This window comes from Chiloscyllium punctatum, chromosome 9 (genome assembly GCF_047496795.1).
Source record: "Chiloscyllium punctatum isolate Juve2018m chromosome 9, sChiPun1.3, whole genome shotgun sequence".
Taxonomy (NCBI): Eukaryota; Metazoa; Chordata; class Chondrichthyes; order Orectolobiformes; family Hemiscylliidae; genus Chiloscyllium; species Chiloscyllium punctatum.
The window spans coordinates 46665480-46684496 of record NC_092747.1 but is presented as its reverse complement, the minus strand read 5'-3'; the positions used below and the strand labels follow the sequence as shown (position 1 = coordinate 46684496).

General features: G+C 39.8%; 1 protein-coding gene across 3 annotated transcripts in view; it reads left to right on the top strand.

Annotated features, from left to right (window-relative positions):
* The window catches only part of zmym2 (zinc finger, MYM-type 2), a 163295-nt gene that overhangs the window by 111159 nt on the left and 33119 nt on the right, over positions 1-19017 (top strand). For all 3 annotated transcript variants that reach the window (XM_072577409.1, XM_072577410.1, XM_072577411.1), the window contains 4 exons: positions 260-300; positions 11099-11234; positions 15731-15846; positions 16940-17111. In XM_072577409.1, the coding sequence (XP_072433510.1) occupies positions 260-300; positions 11099-11234; positions 15731-15846; positions 16940-17111 (465 nt within the window). The remainder of the gene's footprint in view (positions 1-259; positions 301-11098; positions 11235-15730; positions 15847-16939; positions 17112-19017) is intronic.

Sequence of the window (19017 nt, the reverse complement as noted above, 5' to 3'; positions counted from 1 at the left end):
TCAAGAGTAATGGGGAGAAGGCAGGAGAATATGGTTGAGAAACATATCAACCATGATAGAATGACAGAGCAGACTTGATAGTCTAATTCTGTTCCTATATCTTAGGATTTTATGACTGCTGTTCATTGAACAATGCTAGTGTAAAACAAAAGTTCCTTGTATTTCAGAAAAGAATGATGTAGAGCTCCAATTTTCTCATAATGATTGAATTGTTTCACTTAACTTACTGTGCCTAATTAAGTATTGTTTCACTTTTCAGTTTCAGATCAAAATGTTCAGACCCAGGTTTTTAAAGTCACGGTATGTATTGTCTAAATTAGTACATTTTATTTTTAATTGTATTTCTATCTTTTCTTTGCAGACCTGCATTATTTAAAAAGCATTATTCAAGAACAATGGACTGAGTAATGCCATTACCCCACAAACATACTGCATTTTCTATATGTTTTTGAAACAACAATCAAATGAGCATTTTTTCCTCACCGTGTTGGTTGAAAAATCAGCTAATGGGTTATCTGCTATTACCTATTGCAAGCCTATTTTCACTGGTCAGCATACACATTGGATTCCTACAGCTCCATGCACTACAAGATTGGCCTAATGGCAACCTCGTAAATAGGGCACATCAAAACTATCATGCCGAATAGTACTGATCCCAACCTGATCATTGTACATGCACAAACACATGGCCTTAAGGTTTCCATTTCTGAAGCCAAGAAATGTTCCATCAACCTCAAATTACTTAAAACAGTGTCACACAATTTTGATTAACTAGTAAAACTAGCCATTTCAAGTTTTTGTTCTATAATAGCAACATTAGTGGTATTCTTCATTAACAGAACAAAACTCAGAACATGGTGTCCATACATAGGTGTGATTCTGCGATTGGATAACACAATCTGTTGTGTGATGCATTATATTAATATCCAATTTTAGATTATCAGTCTGGCTTGCAATATGGCAAATTTATGCTTGCTGAAAGCAGCATATATTTATGTGCAAGTAAAAAGAATTTGTCTGGGCACTGCACCTTTTCAATTAAAACAAAAGCTTTGGGGTAACTCTTCTCCATGGCAACACCTTCAGCATCCAACTTCTCATGAATTATAAATTGTTGTTCCCTTTGAAGGGTGGCATTCTGTCCCGAGTGGAAGATGAAAATCTTCAACAGCTTGCACTGAATCTGTTATGTACTACCAAGAGTCCATTTCTATGCATTGTGGCTCTGAATTTTATTAATATTTTAGTGTAATGTGACAATTTTAACGTTAATCACTACAGCTAAATTCATGAAACTAAATTTTAATAAGAATTGGATTAATATATGCCCCACATTATAAGTTAACCCTATAAACAATATGCTCACAACAAATTATTCTTATCAATTTGTATTTATTTTTACCACTTTTTTTTAGCGTTAATAACCTGGCTAAAGGCAGGGAATTCCAAACAACCTCAGTGAATTAGAAAATTGAGCAAAAAAATTAATTATTTCAAACATTTTTTCATTTTTATTATTTTCACAGGCTGTGGGTGTTACTCATTCAACCGTTTATTACCCACTCCTAAAGTTGGCAGTGAACAGACTTCTTGAATTGATGTGGTCCATGTAATGTAGTTACAGTAACAGTTAGGAAGGGAGTTCCAGGATGTGCATCCAGCAACAATGAAAGAACAGTGATACCGTTTCATGGCAAAGTGGTGTGAAGAGGATCTTGCAGCTGATGGTGCTCCCATGTATCTGCTGTTCTTGTCCTTCTAGATGGCAATGTTTGTAGGCTTGGGAGGTGCTATTGAAGAAGACTTGGTGAGTCTTATCTGGCTGGTCAGAGTAGATTCTGATCGATGGCAATCACATAAAGGATTCAGTGATAGCTTGGATGTCAACTGGAGCTATTTCACTTCTCTGTTGGAGATGATTATTGCCTACCCATGTATGTTGCACAATTACGTGCCACTTACTGGCCTGGATATTATGTGTGTCTTGCTACAGAGGATATGAACAAGTTCAGTATCTGAGGAGTTTCAAATGGTGCTGAGCATCTTGCAATCATCAATGAATATCCTCATTTCTGACTTTATGATGGAGGAAGGATCATTGATGATGCAGCTGAAGGTGGTTGGACCTAGTCCATTACCCTGAAGAACTCCTGCAGAATTGTCCTCTGCTGATTTGATTGATCTCCAAATGTGACAATTCCATTCCTTTGTGATAGGTATGACTCCAGCCAGCAGAGAGTTTCTGCCCTGAATCCCATTAACTCCAATTTTGCCAGGATCCTTGATGCCATGTTTTGTCAAATGTTGTATTTATTTCAAAAGCAGTTGCTCTCCCTTCACAATTGCAGTTAATCTCTTTTATCTCAGTTTGAACCAAGGTTATAGTGAGGTCAGGAGCTGACTGACTCTGATGAGACTCAAACTATGCGTCCATGGGTGGATTATTTCTCTATAGATGTTACTTGATAGCACTGTTGAAAACACCTTTCATTGCTTTGTTGATGATCAAGAGTAGACTGTTGGGGCATAGTTGGTCCAATTTGAATTGTCCAGCTTTTTGTGTACAGGACATACCTGGGCAAGATTTCATATTGTCAGTTAAATGCCAGTGTTGTCGTTGTACTGGAGCAGTCTGGCTTGAGTTGCACCTAGTCTGGAATATATGACATCTTAGAGTCATATGGGTCTGCAGCACAAAAAAAGACATTTTGACCCATCAAATCTCTGCAGTTGAACATAATGTAGTTGGGTCTCATAACCTTTGCTATATTCATTGGCTTCAGACATTTTTTTGATCCCATAGAGTGAAACACATTGGCTAAAGATTGATCCCTGTGATGTGCAGACCTCAGGAGGAGGCAAAGTTGGATCATCCCTCCAGCAGTTCTGACTGAAGCTGTTTGTAAATGCAGGAGCTTTGAATTTTGCATGATGTGCTGGCCTCCACCATCAATGAGAATGAGGAAATTTGTGGAGACTCCCACTACAGGTGGTGGTTTAATTGTCCACCATCTTTCAAAACTGAATGTTGACAGGATTACAGCACTTTAATCTAACCCATTGGTTATAGATTTCTTAGCTCTAGAGATCTATCACATGCTGCTTCTACTGTATGGCATATGAACATACACATTAGTAGTCGCAAGAGGCCACTACTTGAGCTTCCTCTGCAATTCAGAAGGATCTTGGCTGTTCTGATTTTAACCTTAAGTTCATATTCCTGCATACCCCCAAAACCTTTCACATCTTTGCATTTGAAGAATCTATTTACCTCTGCTTGAAAATATTTCCCAAGATTCTACTGTCTTTTGAAGAAAAGGCTTCCAAAGACAGTCAACCCTCTATGAGAAAAAAATCTTCTAACCTATTAAATTGGTGACCCCTTATTTACAAACATTGTTCCCTAGTTCCACCTTCTCTTATCAGTGGATATATCCTTTCCGCATCCTCGCTGTCAAGTCATTTCAGGATCTCGTATGTTTCAATCAAGTCACCTCCAACTCTTCTAAACTTCAATGGGTACAAGCATGTTTTACCTCGTGTTTCCTCATTAGACAATCCACGCATTCCAGATATTAGTCTAGTAAAACATTTCTGAACTGTCTCTGACACATTTCAGCTCTTTCTTATATAGACAGACCAATTCTGTGCAAATTACTCCAGATGTAGCCACACCAATGTCCTAAATAACTGAGGTATAAATAAACAATAACATTCTATTTGCTTTCCTAATTAATTGTTGTATCAGAATACTGACCTTGTTTCATTCATGCACTCGGTCACCCAGATTCCTCTGCATGTCAGATCTGCAATATCTCACCATTGAAAGAACATGTTTCCTATCAAAATTAACAGTTTCATATTTTCCCATTTGTACTCAATTTGCCATATTTTTGCTTATATGCCTAAGCAATCTATATCCTTTTGTAACCTCTCTATTTCCTCTTCAAATCTTATATTCCTTTATAAGACCATAAGAAATATAAACAGGAATAGGTAATTTCTCTCCTTGAATCTGCTCTGCCATTCATTAGTATCATGGCTAATCCAACATTCCTCACACCCACTTTCCTGTCTTTTGCCCATAACTCTTGACTTCTATTAATCAAGAATCAATCGATCTCCACCTTAAATATGCACAATGACTCTGTGGCAAGGGCTGTCAAAGACTCAACCTTCAGAAGAAATTCCTCCTCATTTCAGTCTTAAATTGTTGCACTTTTATTCTGAGACTATGTCATCTGGTCCAAGACTCTCCCATGAGGGGGAGACATCCCCACAGTATTAACCCTGTCAAGCCCCTTAAGAATCCTAGGTGTTTCAATGAAATCACCTTTCATTATTCTAATCTCCAGTTAGTAGAGTCCCAATCTGCCTTCAATGAGGAACCTAATACCCTTCCTTAATTAAGGAGACCAAAACTGCTCATTGCACTTCAGATGTGATTTTATTAACACCTTGTACCGATGCAGTAAGACTATCCTATTCTTATACTCCAGCCCCCTTGATATAAAGGTGAATTAGCCTTCCTGATTATCTGCTGCACTTGCTCGCTTTCTGTATTTTGTGCACAAGTATCCCCAAGTCTCTTTGTAAAATGGGGCAAAGTCAACATGGTTTCATCAAGGGAAGGTCATGCCTGACAAATCTGCGAGAATTCTTTGAGGAAGTAACTCACTGGTTTTGAGTTGCTAGATCTGTTCAATCCCATTCAAACAGTGGCAGTGCCAAACGACACAATGAAGGGTAATTTCAACATGAAAATGGGACATTGTTTCTGCATGGACTACTGTAGTCACTCTTACCAGTACTGTCATGAACCGCATGTGCAGCGATAGATTGGTGATGATGAGATCAAGCTGCTTTTGTCACTCTTGTGCATTCCTTCACCATTTGCCACAAACCCATTCTAGCAGCTCAATCAGTGCTCCCATCCTTTTTTGTTAATAGATATTTGAAGTTTCCCATGCAGAGTATATATTGTGTTCTTGCTACCCTCAGTGCTTCTTCCAATAATGTTCAACATTACTGATGTTGATGCTGATTCATTAGCTGAGTGGAACAGTAGGCGGTAATGGCACAAGACTTAGTGAGATCTGAATTCATTGTTGGGGATTCTAGGGTTTTTGGGGAGCAGGGGTGACTTTTTACCTTGAGGATCTCCTGTGCTGAAATACTGACATCTGTCAGCCACAACAATCTTCCAGTGTGCTATGTATGCTTAAAAGGAGCAGACAGATTTCTTCCAATTCCCATTTATTCTTGTTTTGCTAGGGCTGCTTGATACCATGCTTAGTCACATGCATCCTTGATATCAAGGGCAGTCAGTTCCACCTCACTTCTGGAATTCTGCAGTTTTGTCCATGTTTGAATCAAGGCTACCTGTAGGCCTGAGCTGCATTCCCAATGAAGGAATTGCAAATGGAGCTAAACATTGTGCAATCATCAGCAAGCAGTCTAAAGTCTGATTTTATGGTAAAGATCATTGAAGCAGCTGAAAGAGTTAGATTATGGATGATACATTGAAGAGCTCCTGTATTGATAGCCTGTAACAAGTACAGCCATCTCCTTTATGTTATGCTTTCTAATTTCCATTGATTTCAGTTTTGTTAGGACTCCTTGGTGCCATTCAAAGACTGCTTTGGTGTTGAGGGCTGTCACTTTTACCTTACCTGTGGAATTCAGCAGTTCTGTTCATATTTGGACCAAGGCTGTAATGAGGTTTGGAGAAAAGTGATCCCTCTGGAACCTAAAATTGCATACCAGTGAGTAGGTTGTTGATAAGTCCATATCAATTGATATAAATGTTAGTGACTCACTTTATCATTTTGCTAATGATTAAGACTAAGTTGACAAGATGGTAATTGCTGAGGTTCATTCTGTTTTTTGTGTCCAGGACATTGTTGAGAACTTTTCCACATTGTCAGATAGATGCCAATGCTGTAGTTGGTTAAAGACATGGCTAGTGCTAGAGCATGAGTCTTCAGTATGGCAGTTGGAATATCACGAATTAGCTGAAGACTAGATTACGTTCCCTACAGTGCAGAAACAGGCCCTTCGGCCCAACCAGTCCACAAAGAGTAACCCACCTAGACCCATTTCCCTCTGACTAATGCAACTAGCTCTATAGGCAATTTAGCATGGCCAATTCACCTCACCTGAACATCTTTTGACTGTGGGAGGAAACCAGAGCACCTGGAGAAACCCCACGCAGATACAGAGAGAATGTGCAAACTCCACACACAGTTGTCCCAAGGGTGAAATCGAACTTAGGACCTTGGTCCTGTGAGGCAGCAGTGCTAACCACTGAGCCACTGTGCCACCCCTTTTTGAATAACCCATCCAGACATATTCCCCAAATTCCACCAAAGACGGCTAAAACTTTCCTAACTATGCCCCTTGAAAGTGTTTTACGGGGCTTTTCCATCACTTTCACGTGTGCTCCGACTTCATTCCTTAGTTGCTTAATGTTTAACTTCCGTCATGACTCTATAGCTGAACCATAAAATGTAAGAATAGAAGTAGGTCATTCGACACATCAGGGCAGCTTCACCATTCAATGAGATGAGATCATAGAGTCATAGAGATGTACAGCATGGAAACAGACCCTTCGGTCCAACCCGTCCATGCTGACCAGATGTTCCAACCCAATCTAGTCCCACCTGCCAGCGCCCAGCCCATATCCCACTAAACCATTCCTATTCATATACCCATCCAAATGCCTCTTAAATGTTGCAATTGTACCAGCCTCCACCACATCCTCTGGCGGCTCATTCCATACACGTACCACCCTCTGCGTGAAAAGGTTGCCCCTTAGATCTCTTTTGTATCTTTCCCCCCTCACCCTAAACCTATGCCCTCTAGTTCTGGACTCCCCGAGCCCGGGGAAAATACTTTGTCTATTTATCATATCCATGCCCCTCATAATTTTGTAAACCTCTGTAAGGTCACCCCTCAGCCTCCGACGCTCCAGGGAAAACAGCCCCAGCCTGTTCAGACTCTCCCTGTAGTTCAAATCCTCCAACCCTGGCAACATCCTTGTAAATCTTTTCTGAACCCTTTCAAGTTTCACAACATCTTTCCGATAGGAAGGAGACCAGAATTGCATGCAATATTCCAACAGTGGCCTAACCAATGTCCTGTACAGCCGCAACATGACTTCCCAACTCCTGTACTCAATGCTCTGACCAATAATGGAAAGCATACCGAACGCCTTCTTCACTATCCTATCTACTTGCGACTCCACTTTCAAGGAGCTATGAACCTGCACTCCAAGGTATCTTTGTTCAGAAACACTACCTAGGACCTTACCATTAAGTGTATAAATCCTGCTAAGATTTGCTTTCCCAAAATGCAGCACCTCGCATTTATCTGAATTAAACTCCATCTGCCACTTCTCAGCCCATTGGCCCATCTGGTCCAGATCTGAGGTAATCCTCTTGTGTAATCTGAGGTAACCATCTTCACTGTCCACCACACCTCCAATTTTGGTGTCCTGCAAACTTACTAACTGTACCTCTTATGCTCGCATCCAAATCATTTATGTAAATGACAAAAAGTAGATGGCCCAGCACCAATCCTTGTGGCACTCCACTGGTCACAGGCCTCCAGTCTGAAAAACAACCCTCCACCAGCACCCTCTGTCTTTTACCTTTGAGCCAGTTCTGTATCCAAATGTCTAGTTCTCCCTGTGTTCCGTGAGATCTAACCTTGCTAATCAGTCTCCCATGGGGAACCTTGTCAAACACCTTACTGAAGTCCTCATGGGTGACCTGATAATCCATTTTCTTACTTTATCCCCATAAACCTTAATCCCCTCACTGATTAAAAATCTGTCTATCTCAGCCTTGAATATAGTTCATGATCTAGCTTCCACAGCCCTCTGTGTTAAAGAATTCCACAGACTGACAACCCTCTGATCGGGGACCAAACTTTTCACAGTACTCAAGGTGGACTGACTAGTGCCTGGTGTAGTTTTAGCAACATCTCCCTATTTTTATACTGCATTCCCTTTGAAATAAAGACCAGCATTTGCATTTGTCTTCCTTATTACCCACTGGCCTTGTATGCTTGTTTTTTTTGTGATGTATGCATGTGGACCCCTCAAATCTCTCTGTGCTACAACTTTCTCCATTGTTCCCCATTTCAATCATTTTCAGCTCCTCTATTCTTCCTGCCAGAATGCATAACCTTACTTACCTCATGTTGTATCCCACCTGCTAAGTTTTTGCTTGCTCACTTAACCTGTCTTTATCCCTCTGTAGACTCTGTCATCCTTACTACTTGTCTCCCTACCAATTTTTGCGTCATGTGTAAAGTTGGTGATATTACATTCAATTCGATCATCCATGCCATGAATATATCATGTCAATAGTTGAGTCCCCAGTACGAATCCATGTGGCAGTCCACTAGTTACAAGTTACCATGTACGTTTTGTCTCCTTTATCTCAACTCTCTTTCTTATATTAGTCATCAATCCTGCGTCCGTGCAGGTTCTTATCCTGTAAGTAGCTTTATGTGTGTATCTTACCGAATGTGTTTTGATAGTCCAAATATATTGTATCTTGTGGCTCCCCTTTATCTATCCTGATTCTGTCTTCTTAAAACTGTAATAAATTTCTTAGGCTTGATGACTCTTTTATGAAGCAATGTGATTCTGCTTGATTATATCATGTATTTCTAAAATGCTGTACGATTGCATCCTTTATAATAGACTGTAATATTTTTCCATGAACCGATGTTAAACAAACTGGACTTTGGAGTTTTGAACCAATCCATTGGCTGTGACATTTCTTAGCTATGTAGCTTGCTAGTTTTATTTTTTATGAATGTAGGTCTGTGTCATAGCTTCAGTGGGTACCTCATTTCCAGAATGCTTTGTGCTGCTCCTGACATGCTCTTCTGTACACCGAAATGAATGAGAGTTTGACAGTTCAAAAGATGGTCACATAAATTATGTTTCGGGTTTAGAAGGTCATGATAGAATACAATTCTGCTGTTGCTAATTACCCGTAATTCTAAATTGATAAACTGATGTAGCTTTTCTGTTTGCAAGTGTTGCTAACAATTCATTAACACCAACCACCCAAACCACCAGCTAGACAAGGCACAAGATGTGACAGCAATCTGCAGAACTACAGCCCATCCACAGCTTAACATCCTCTAATTTTAAAAAAAGCATGACTTTTTTTAAAAAATCATTGGATTGCAACTTTTAACATTCCTGGCGTTGGTCCCCAAACTGAAATGCGGAGGAGCTGGTCTTAGACTGTGGTGGACAAAGTTAAAAATCACACAACACCAGGTTATAGTCCAACAGGTTTATATGGAAGCACTAGCTTTCGGAGTGCTGCTCCTTCATCAGGTACTTGTTGAGCAGGCCCATAAGACACAAAAATTATAGCAAATGATTACAGTGTCATGCAACTGAAATGATGTACTGAACAAACCTAGGTTGTTGTTAAGTCTTTCATCTTTAGAATGGGTTGCAGGTTTCTGGTCATTAATATGTGAATCCCAGAACTTATTTTAAGTCACATTCTGGAGATAACTTAAGGTTTTCTTGAAAAGAGGTGACATCTCAGCTCAGACAATGCATTAAAGGTAGGTTAGAGTCTGTGTGTATCCCAATGTTGAGACAGACTGGTTCTATTTCAGAAGTGGAATTTAAAAAAACACGGATTGACTGTCTGTAAATTGTGCATTATTTGAGCAAAATAGAATGTACCTGCAAATATAATTCTGCAAATACAAATTCACCCCATAGACTTATATGTGTGCACGCGTGCAAGAGAGAGAGAGTGAGTGTGTGCGTATGAGTGCACGTGAGAGAGTGTGTGTTTGCGCACGTACAAGCTTGGTAAAGTGTGTGTGTGAATGTGACGGAGTAAAAGCCTATGAGAGATGTGTGCAAATGTAAGAGTCGGGGGGGGGGGGGGGGTGTATGTGTATGTGTGTGTGTGTGTGTGTATGAGAGAAGATCTGCTTGTCTGTGTCTGAGTATGTAAGAGCATGTATGTATGTGTGCTTGAGTGTGAGAGTATATAGTGTAGGGAGGTCACCTGTAATGTGACATGAACCCAAGGTCCCATTGGAGAACACCTCAGCAGTCAGAGACATTTGGCCTCAAATCTTTGGGCGACCATCCTCCAAGGCCGACTTCAGAATAGACAACAATGCAAAGTGGCCGAGCAGAGGCTGATAGCCAATTCGGTACCCATGAAGAAGGCCTCAACTGGAACCTTGGGTTTATGTCACACTACTCTCTCACGTGCACTCACAGTCACATGCACACACTCACTCTCTCTCTCTCTCTCACACGTGCATGCGCACACACATATAAATCAGTGAGGTGAATTCGTATTTACAGATGCATTTTGTTTTGCTCAAAAAATGCACAATCTGCAGACAGTCAATCCATGTATTTTTTTTTAATTCCACTTCTGAAATAGAACCAGTCTGACTCAAGATTGAGATACACACAGACTCTAACCTACCTTTAATGCATTGTCTGAGCTGAGATGTCACCTCTTTTTAAGAAAACCTTAAGTTATCTCCAGAATGTGACTTAAAAGAAGTTCTGGGATTTACATATTAATGACCAGAAACTCATTCTAAAGATGAAAGACTTAACAGCAATCTAGATTTGTTCAGTGTGTCATTTCAGTTGCATGACACTGTAATCTTTTGCTATAAATTCCGTGTCTTATGGTCCTGCTCAACAAGTACCTGATGAAGGAGCAGCACTCTGAAAGCTAGTGCTTCCAAATAAACCTGTTGGACTATAACCTGGCGTTGTGGGATTTTTAACTTAACCCAAACTGAAACCTAAAGCTGATGCATTGAAGTGATGGAGGATGGAACACATTGACTTGAACAAAAGCTCACAAATTTGGCAGGATGACAATAAATCGTAATTTCTCCCAGTAATTAATGTGCCTCTTGTATAATTTCTTCAATCAGAAGTGGAAGATGAAAATGAAGTTAAAATTAATCTACTTCCCTAGCATTTGATTACCCCTTACTTAGTTAGCCTTTCTCTTCAAGTGAAATTTAAAGTATACTTTTCTATTAATTATGTATTTTTTTACATTTTTAGGCTTGTAACCAGACATCGACACCTTCACCAACACCTGTAAAAGAGCTGAAAAATAAAGCATTGTTGTGCAAACCTTTAACACAGACAAAAGCTACTTACTGTAAGCCTCACATGCAGTCAAAATCCTGTCAAACAGGTATGAATTTTTACCTTCATCCTGTTGCTTACCAGTGGATTGTTAATTGGACCTGACTGTTCAAAGTGCTTGCATATCTGATGTAGCTCTCAGACAGCAGATGTTGCTGTCTCCTCTCGCATTGCGATCCCTACTTGTAACCTTTTTCCTATTATTGCACTTGATAACAAAAAGCATTTGAGACAAACATGCCCAGCTGCTGACTGACGCTCTGCACTTTATATCCTATTTGATGATTTAGAACCCCTATATCTATTTGTTTATTTAGTAGACATGGCACTTGTGTGGGAAATTAAGTTGTTGCCTTCAACTGAAGTTGTGTTAATGAACAGACCTTAATTATACTGTGTGTAGTCCAATCCTTGGTTATATTATTACTTGTACGTGAACTCAATATTTATGGTTAAGTAGCAAAGCTTTCACCAGTTTGGGAACCAAACAAATCTAATTTGATGGCGTGTAAGGGTTCTTTTCTGCTGACACAGCACTTGGGAGATGCAAAGCTGAGATTTTGCAGTGCCATCACTGGTAGGTAGCTCTATTTACATTGTGACACAATTCCTTTGATAGAGACAAGGGAATTGCTGATTTTTGAATGTTCAACTTACAGATGTGATCCCATACTGAGATGTAATTTTTAATGATCTGGCATGCACATCTTTCCTGTACTTACATAAGGCTATTTTCTTATCTTTCGTTGTGTTCCAACTAGTATATACATAACTTGCCCACAAACTCAAGAACAGAACCCGTGCGCAATCCATGGACAGCCTGAACTGTTATAAATTTGGCGATAAGTATTTATAATGGGAAGCGTTAATACAAAAATGTGAAAGTAGGAAGTGAACAGAAGATGAATACAAAAATGCAGACTGTTAGGCCTTCCTATAGTGAAAAATAACCCCTGCCAAGCCTGCATGGTTCAACCATTTTATTTCAGCATATGCAAAGGAAAAGTTCATTTCCGCTACACATTGAACTTGTTAACTGCGCACTTGTAATGCAGGCCTTTGGTATCTTAGCCTTCACCATTTGGTCTACTAGTTTCCATGATAACACAACTAGTTTGGCTGGAATTTCAGTTCATCTTGACTTCTTACCCTCTGTTGCAATGAATAATGTGCTTACACACACTGTTGCTATTACAACATGGAAGACATTCAGCATAACTGCACCACTTATTTCAAGACTAGTCTGCACTTTTAAGTTTACCCCTGCTGATATTAACCCCTTCTCTCTACTTTAGCCCCTTCTTTTGGACCCCAGTTCAGGTGCTGCCTAACCTAGGCAGGACCTCCATGAGACTCTTATGGTCTCACCAATGTATAAATGAATTAGGCTAAGCCCTGAACCCCATCCCATTAGAAAGCAAAATCTTCATAGGTTTTTTCATATTTTCTAGGAAGGAGGCTTCAGTTGCAGTGGATACCAAGGTCCATACTTTCATTAGTAAGATTACCATCTGGAATCAGTTTCTGGTAGCAGCAAATAGAGAGACTGACCAATCTGACTGCAACGGATATAATGGCCACTGCCACTATCCTGACTTTGCATTTGCATTCTTGCCATCTTGGCTCAGTTATTAGCCAAGTCTTCCAATACTTTGGCCACAGCTTGGGTTAGATTCAGCTGCACCATACTTATGGTTGCTTGACAGCTTTTTTCAGTAAATCTGTTGGTGGCGGCTAAGGTACTTTCCTTCCTAGGCATTGTCAATATTTAATGAACTATTACACCATCGGCTCAGTATGTGTCTGGTGAAGGCAATGCTTGCAAGTTGAAGTACCCCACAGTAAATGAATCTATGATCGAAGCAGAAGGTATAATTGTCATCGTAGTCCAATCCTCCGTAGAGGAACCTTGCCCTAACCATTAAATTGTACCACTATGTAGGTCAATTTTAAACTTAAAGGCCTTTTCACAAGTACTGTCCAATACAATTACAGTAGATTCAAAAATACAAAATTATGGCTGAACTGTTGGTGTTTTGAATTCCAAAATACTACATACCTCCTGATTATCTTTGATTCTCCTGCCTGATAAGAATCTATCCATCTCTGACTTAAACAGATTCAGTGACCACTGACTTCCAAGGCAGTGATTCAAATTTAAGTTCTGTGGCTACACTCTCATGATGCAGTTTCTGTATTTAGTCCTGTAAAATCTTTTCATAGCCTGATTTTAGGGCACAGTGCCAAAGCTTATGACTTCAGTATCTTACTTAATATTATCTAAAATGTCTTCATCAAACATGTAACATGTCCTTCTCTTGAATTTTGAGTCGCTTGTATTAATAGAGGCATGAGATAGTAATTTTACTCTTTCCCTTCTGTTCAGATTGAACTGTGAAGTTGATCTCTAGGTTCTCTTTGGTCTTGGCCACTTGGTTAACTTACCTTTAGCCTTTCCAGCCTTATGCCTTGCACAGGTATTTGACCTTGCCACAGTCCAGGCCAGGCCACTATCAGTGGCATTCAATGAATTGTAACATGGTGTTCCTTTCCTGGTGCACAGGCCTGTGGTTTATTTCCAACATGTTTTGTTTCCTTTCGCCAAGTACCATTCTCTACTTTATACGCCTATTTTCTTTACCATTCTTTTTTTTATTGGGATGTTTCCTCATGCGTCTTTTAACCTTGACCACCTCCGGGCCAATGGTACTAACCACCCTTGACACTGAAGTCAGTATTAGGATTTCAGTAGCATCTTGTGCCATCTGATCTGTCCACTGATTCCTTTTCTGGATGGGGTCATCGCTTCTCGTGTAATCCATGACCTTTATGACTGCTAGCTGATCTGGGAGAAAGTGATCAAAATAGCTCTTCATTTTTGACATGACCTCCATCTGATATTATGCATCCCCTACTTGCCCATGTTGCCATGTAGTCGTACACAATCCCAAAGATGTCCTGTCTGTCTGCAAAAATGTTAGCTATTTGCCATAATTACCATGAGCCCTACTAACTCAGTTAGCTGAGCACAATATTTTCTTGTGATCCATGCCCAGTGGACAGGTTATAGGGAATCAGGAGGTGAATTACACTGTGAGATTCCTTGCAGTCACAGCCTCTGTATTTGACTTCAGACCAAATTCAAAATATAGGGAGTAAGACTGCTTCCTGAACAAAGTGCCAAGTAGCATACCCCCTGCCAGATTCATCATTGTGTTCAAATCATAAACTCTACTTCATCAACTCTGATTGGAAGTTCTTCATAGGCACTTAATGCAAATGTGGTTGCCATGTAGCTACAGCTGCAATGCACCACCTTTTCTTTCATCCTCATTGTGTTGAATGTAATTATTTGTATTTATAAACATTATTTACTTATCTATAGTTAAGTTATAAATTTAATGTAATACTTGTATCTCCCTAGAATCAATTCAAACTACAGCCCTTTTTAGAAAGAAAAACAACTTCAAAATTCATCATTTACCTATCTGCTCACCTAATTAATCCATTTGTGCTTCAGTTGTCACATCCGACTTCTGGTCTCTGGTCCCCCACTTTGCGTTTTATAAAAGGTCAGAACACCACACCATAGCAAATCCCTCACTCACCACGTTCCCAAGCTTACCCTCTGTCTTGTACTGCAGTCAGTAATATGCTGCTATCTTTACAGTCAGTTGCTTAACTTTTAATTGGTGAATCCTCTTCCCCAATTCTCCCTCAACACCTTTCATGAACCCATATCCTTCCTACTACTATTTTCCCTTCCAACTAACCCCTTGTACATTATCCAAACTCTTCCTCCATTGAACTATCAACTCAATATTAAAGCTGCATTCACTCCTTTCTATTTCCACTCTTTCCCAAGGGCAGGTGGCCTTCAAGCAATTTACCATCTCTTTCTAACTTCTCTTCCCTTCTGCTTCTGTGAAGACTTGTTAGATTTCAAATTACAACATGCTCCTTTCTTAAGAGGGATGTAGTTTGAATGCCCACACACCACGCTGTATTTGCCTGTGTGTTTCTGTGAAATAAATATTTAAAAGTTCATCGAAACCAAAACAAAAACTATAAAAATTTACATAATTACGACATGAAGCTATTCAGTTTGAAAATAAAGAATCTTTAATTTGAGCTTTTAAATTTAATTTTTTTATAAGTTATTAAGCAAGATGTTGAAAGTACAGAAGAAAACTATTCCAGTCATATATCTGACTGGATAACAGTATTACATTCAGGAATGTTACCTATATTACCTATGCTAAATATTGTGCAACCCAATTCAGCTTGCACAGTCTCAGGTTGAAGTAATTGTTCAACCCAAAGGCTAGGTTCTGGAGAAATAAAAAAGCAGTTCAAAAACATATATGCATAACTCGAGATCTAACTACTAATTTTAAATTAAAATTACTTGAAGATGTGTAATATAGTTTTCCTACATGGTCTTTCTCTTAATTTTCTCATGCACTCCTCTTGTTTTTGAAGTCTATTTTTAACTGTATATCTCTAACCTGAAAATGTGTCTATATTTCATATTTATTATTACAGAGGAGGATTGGAAGCCTCAGTTAGTTCCTGTGCCTATCCCTGTGCCAGTCTATATTCCAATTCCAATGCACATGTATTGCAATAGCTATCCAGTACCTGTCTCAATGCCTATTCCGGTAAGTTTATTCTTCAGATTTATGATTAATATGTTGGAAGAAAAGCCCTATACAGAGGAACCTCGATTATCCGGCATTTGATGATCCGAATTTCGAATTATCTGGACAAGATTGCAAGGTCCCGATGCTTGGCTAAACTATGTTATCCAACATTCAATTATCCGGACATTCAATTATCCAAACAAAATACTGCCCGCCCATGTCGTTCAATAATCGAGGTTCCTCTGTAAACAGTTTTTTAAAAAAAAGTAAGCATCAAAAACTTTCATTTGAATAAATAAAATGGACGAATGAAACAGTTCTTTTTCTTCCCTTTAGTCACTGTTTTTACACTTTATATGTTAATGGTTTATTTGTCAGAGGTTTATTATTTAAATGGTGAAAATTGCAGAAAGCTGCAGCATGAGGGGACGCAGAGGCAGTGTGCTTGTGCATGAAACACAGAAATCTAGCTAATGAATGTTGGCCCTTATTTCAAGAGTGTTGGAATATACAAGTAGGGAAGTGTTACTGCAGCTGTGCAAGATGTTAATGGAACCACATCTGGAGTACTGTGAGCGGTTTTGGTACCCTTATTTAAAGAAAGATATCAGGTTCCTTTGTTGGAGGCATTTCAGAGAAGCTTCACTAGAATAATCCGTGCTAAGGAGGGATTATCTTTTGAGCAATGGCTAAACAGTTTGGGACTCTGCCCACTGGAGAGTAGAATGAATGAGACTTTATTTCATTGAAACATATGGATTTTCACGATGCTTGACAGGGTAAATGCTGTGAGGACATAGTCTCAGAATTAAGAGGTGTCAATTTAAGTTTGAGATGAGGAGTAATTTCTGAGGTTTGCGAGTCTTGTAACTCCTTGTAGCTGAGCTGTGGGATCAGAGTTCTTTTGTATATTTACAGGTAAAATAGATTCTTGATCAGTAGGGGAATCAAAGATTACAGGAAAGCGCAAGGTGAACATGAGGAATGTCGAATCATGATGCTATCGAATGGTGCAGCAGGTTTGAGAGGCCAAATGGCGTACACCTGATCCTAAGTCTTACATTCTCATCATTTAAGATGTGCAACAATTAATGAACTATGTCTGGAACAGGTACCTGTTCCAGTGTTTCTACCTACTACCCTAGGAAATGCTGAGAAAATAGTTGAAACAATTGAGGATCTCAAGAGGAAGGTTCCTTCAAATCCAATTGAAGCTGACATACTTGCTATGGCGGAAATGATAGCTGAAGCAGAGAGGAATCCTGTATCAATGGAATTCTGTGGTAAGATTTAACACTTGCATGAAAGCCAGAAAGAAATAGGAAAGAATGCAATGTCTGTTTACTGTTCCAAAGCACATCTGGATAGTAGAAATAAAAATACAACTGTAGTTTAAATTGAATGCATTACTGCAGCTTTCCATTCTAACACTAGAATGTCCAAGGAATACCAATGAAATTGAGATGAATACATATATGGTGGAGGGATTAATGATCTGGGAGTGTAGATTTAAGATAAGAGGCAGAAGGTACTGAGAAGATGTGAAGAAAGCACTTTTCACCCAGAGGGTGATGGGAATCTGGAACTCACTGCTTGTAAGGGTGGTAAAGGCAGAAACCCACATAGCAATTAAGTATTTAGTTATTCACTTGCAATGACATGGCATACACAGCTATGGACAAAGTGCTGTAAAATGGGAATAGAATAGTTAGCTGATTGTTTTTGATTGGTGTGGACATGATGGGCTAAGGACCTTTCTCTGTGTTATAGATATGTCACAAATTGATAATACTAATTATTAAGTCACATAATTTAAAAGAATTATTTTCTGATTTTGAGGCACGGCTACTGCCACATTTCTCTTCCCTTTCTGTTCCAGGAATATTGTTCCTTTTGAAAACATAAAAGTCACTTTGTTTTTTAAAATCTCTTTTAATGTTCTACACGTATTAATATTTAAAAAGTTATAGCATTGATCTGAAGAAAGTTGATAAGATAGAACATAGAACAATACAGCGCAGTACAGGCCCTTTGGCCCTCGATGTTGCGCCGATCCAAGCCCACCTAACCTACACTAGCCCACTATCCTCCATATGCCTATCCAATGCCCGCTTAAATGCTCATAAAGAGGGAGAGTCCACCACTGCTACTGGCAGGACATTCCATGAACTCACGACTCGCTGAGTAACAAATCTACCTCTAACATCTGTCCTATACCTACCACCCCTTAATTTAAAGCTATGCCCCCGTAATAGCTGACTCCATACATGGTAAAAGGTTCTCATGGTCAACCCTATCTAAACCCCTAATCATCTTGTACACCTCTATCAAGTCACCCCTAAACCTTCTTTTCTCCAATGAAAACAGCCCCAAGTGCCTCAGCCTTTCCTCATACGATCTTCCTACCATACCAGGCAACATCCTGGTAAACCTCCTCTGCACCCGTTCCAGTGCCTCCACATCCTTCCTACAGAATGGCGACCAAAACTCCGCACAATACTCCAGATGCGGCCGCACCAGAGTCTTATACAACTGCAACATGACCTCAGGACTCCGGAACTCAATTCCTCTACCAATAAAAGCCAGTACGCCATATGCCTTCTTCACCGCGCTATTTACCTGGGTGGCAACTTTCAGAGATCTGTGTACATGGACACCAAGATCCCGCTGCTCATCCACACTACTAAGTATCCAACCATTAGCCCAGTACCCCATCTTTTTGTTACTCATACCAAAGTGAATCACCTCACATTGAACTCCATTTGCCACCTTTCTGCCCAGCTCTGCAGCTTATCTATATGCCGCTGTAACCTGACCCATCCTTCCTCACTGTCAACAACTCCACCGACTTTCGTATCATCCGCAAACTTGCTCACCCAACCTTCTAGCCCCTCCTCCAGGTCATTTATAAAAATGACAAACAGCAATGGTCCCAAAACAGATCCTTGCTGAATACTGCTAGTAACTGCACTCCAAGATGAACCTTTACCATCAACTACTACCCTCTGTCTTCTTCCAGCCAGCCAATTCCTAATCCAAACCTCCAACTCACCCTCACTGCCATACCTCCGTATTTTTTGCAGTGGCCTACCATGGGGAACCTTATCAAACGCCTTACTAAAATCCATATACACCACATCTACCGCTTTACCCTCGTCCACCTCTTTAGTCACCTTCTCAAAGAATTCA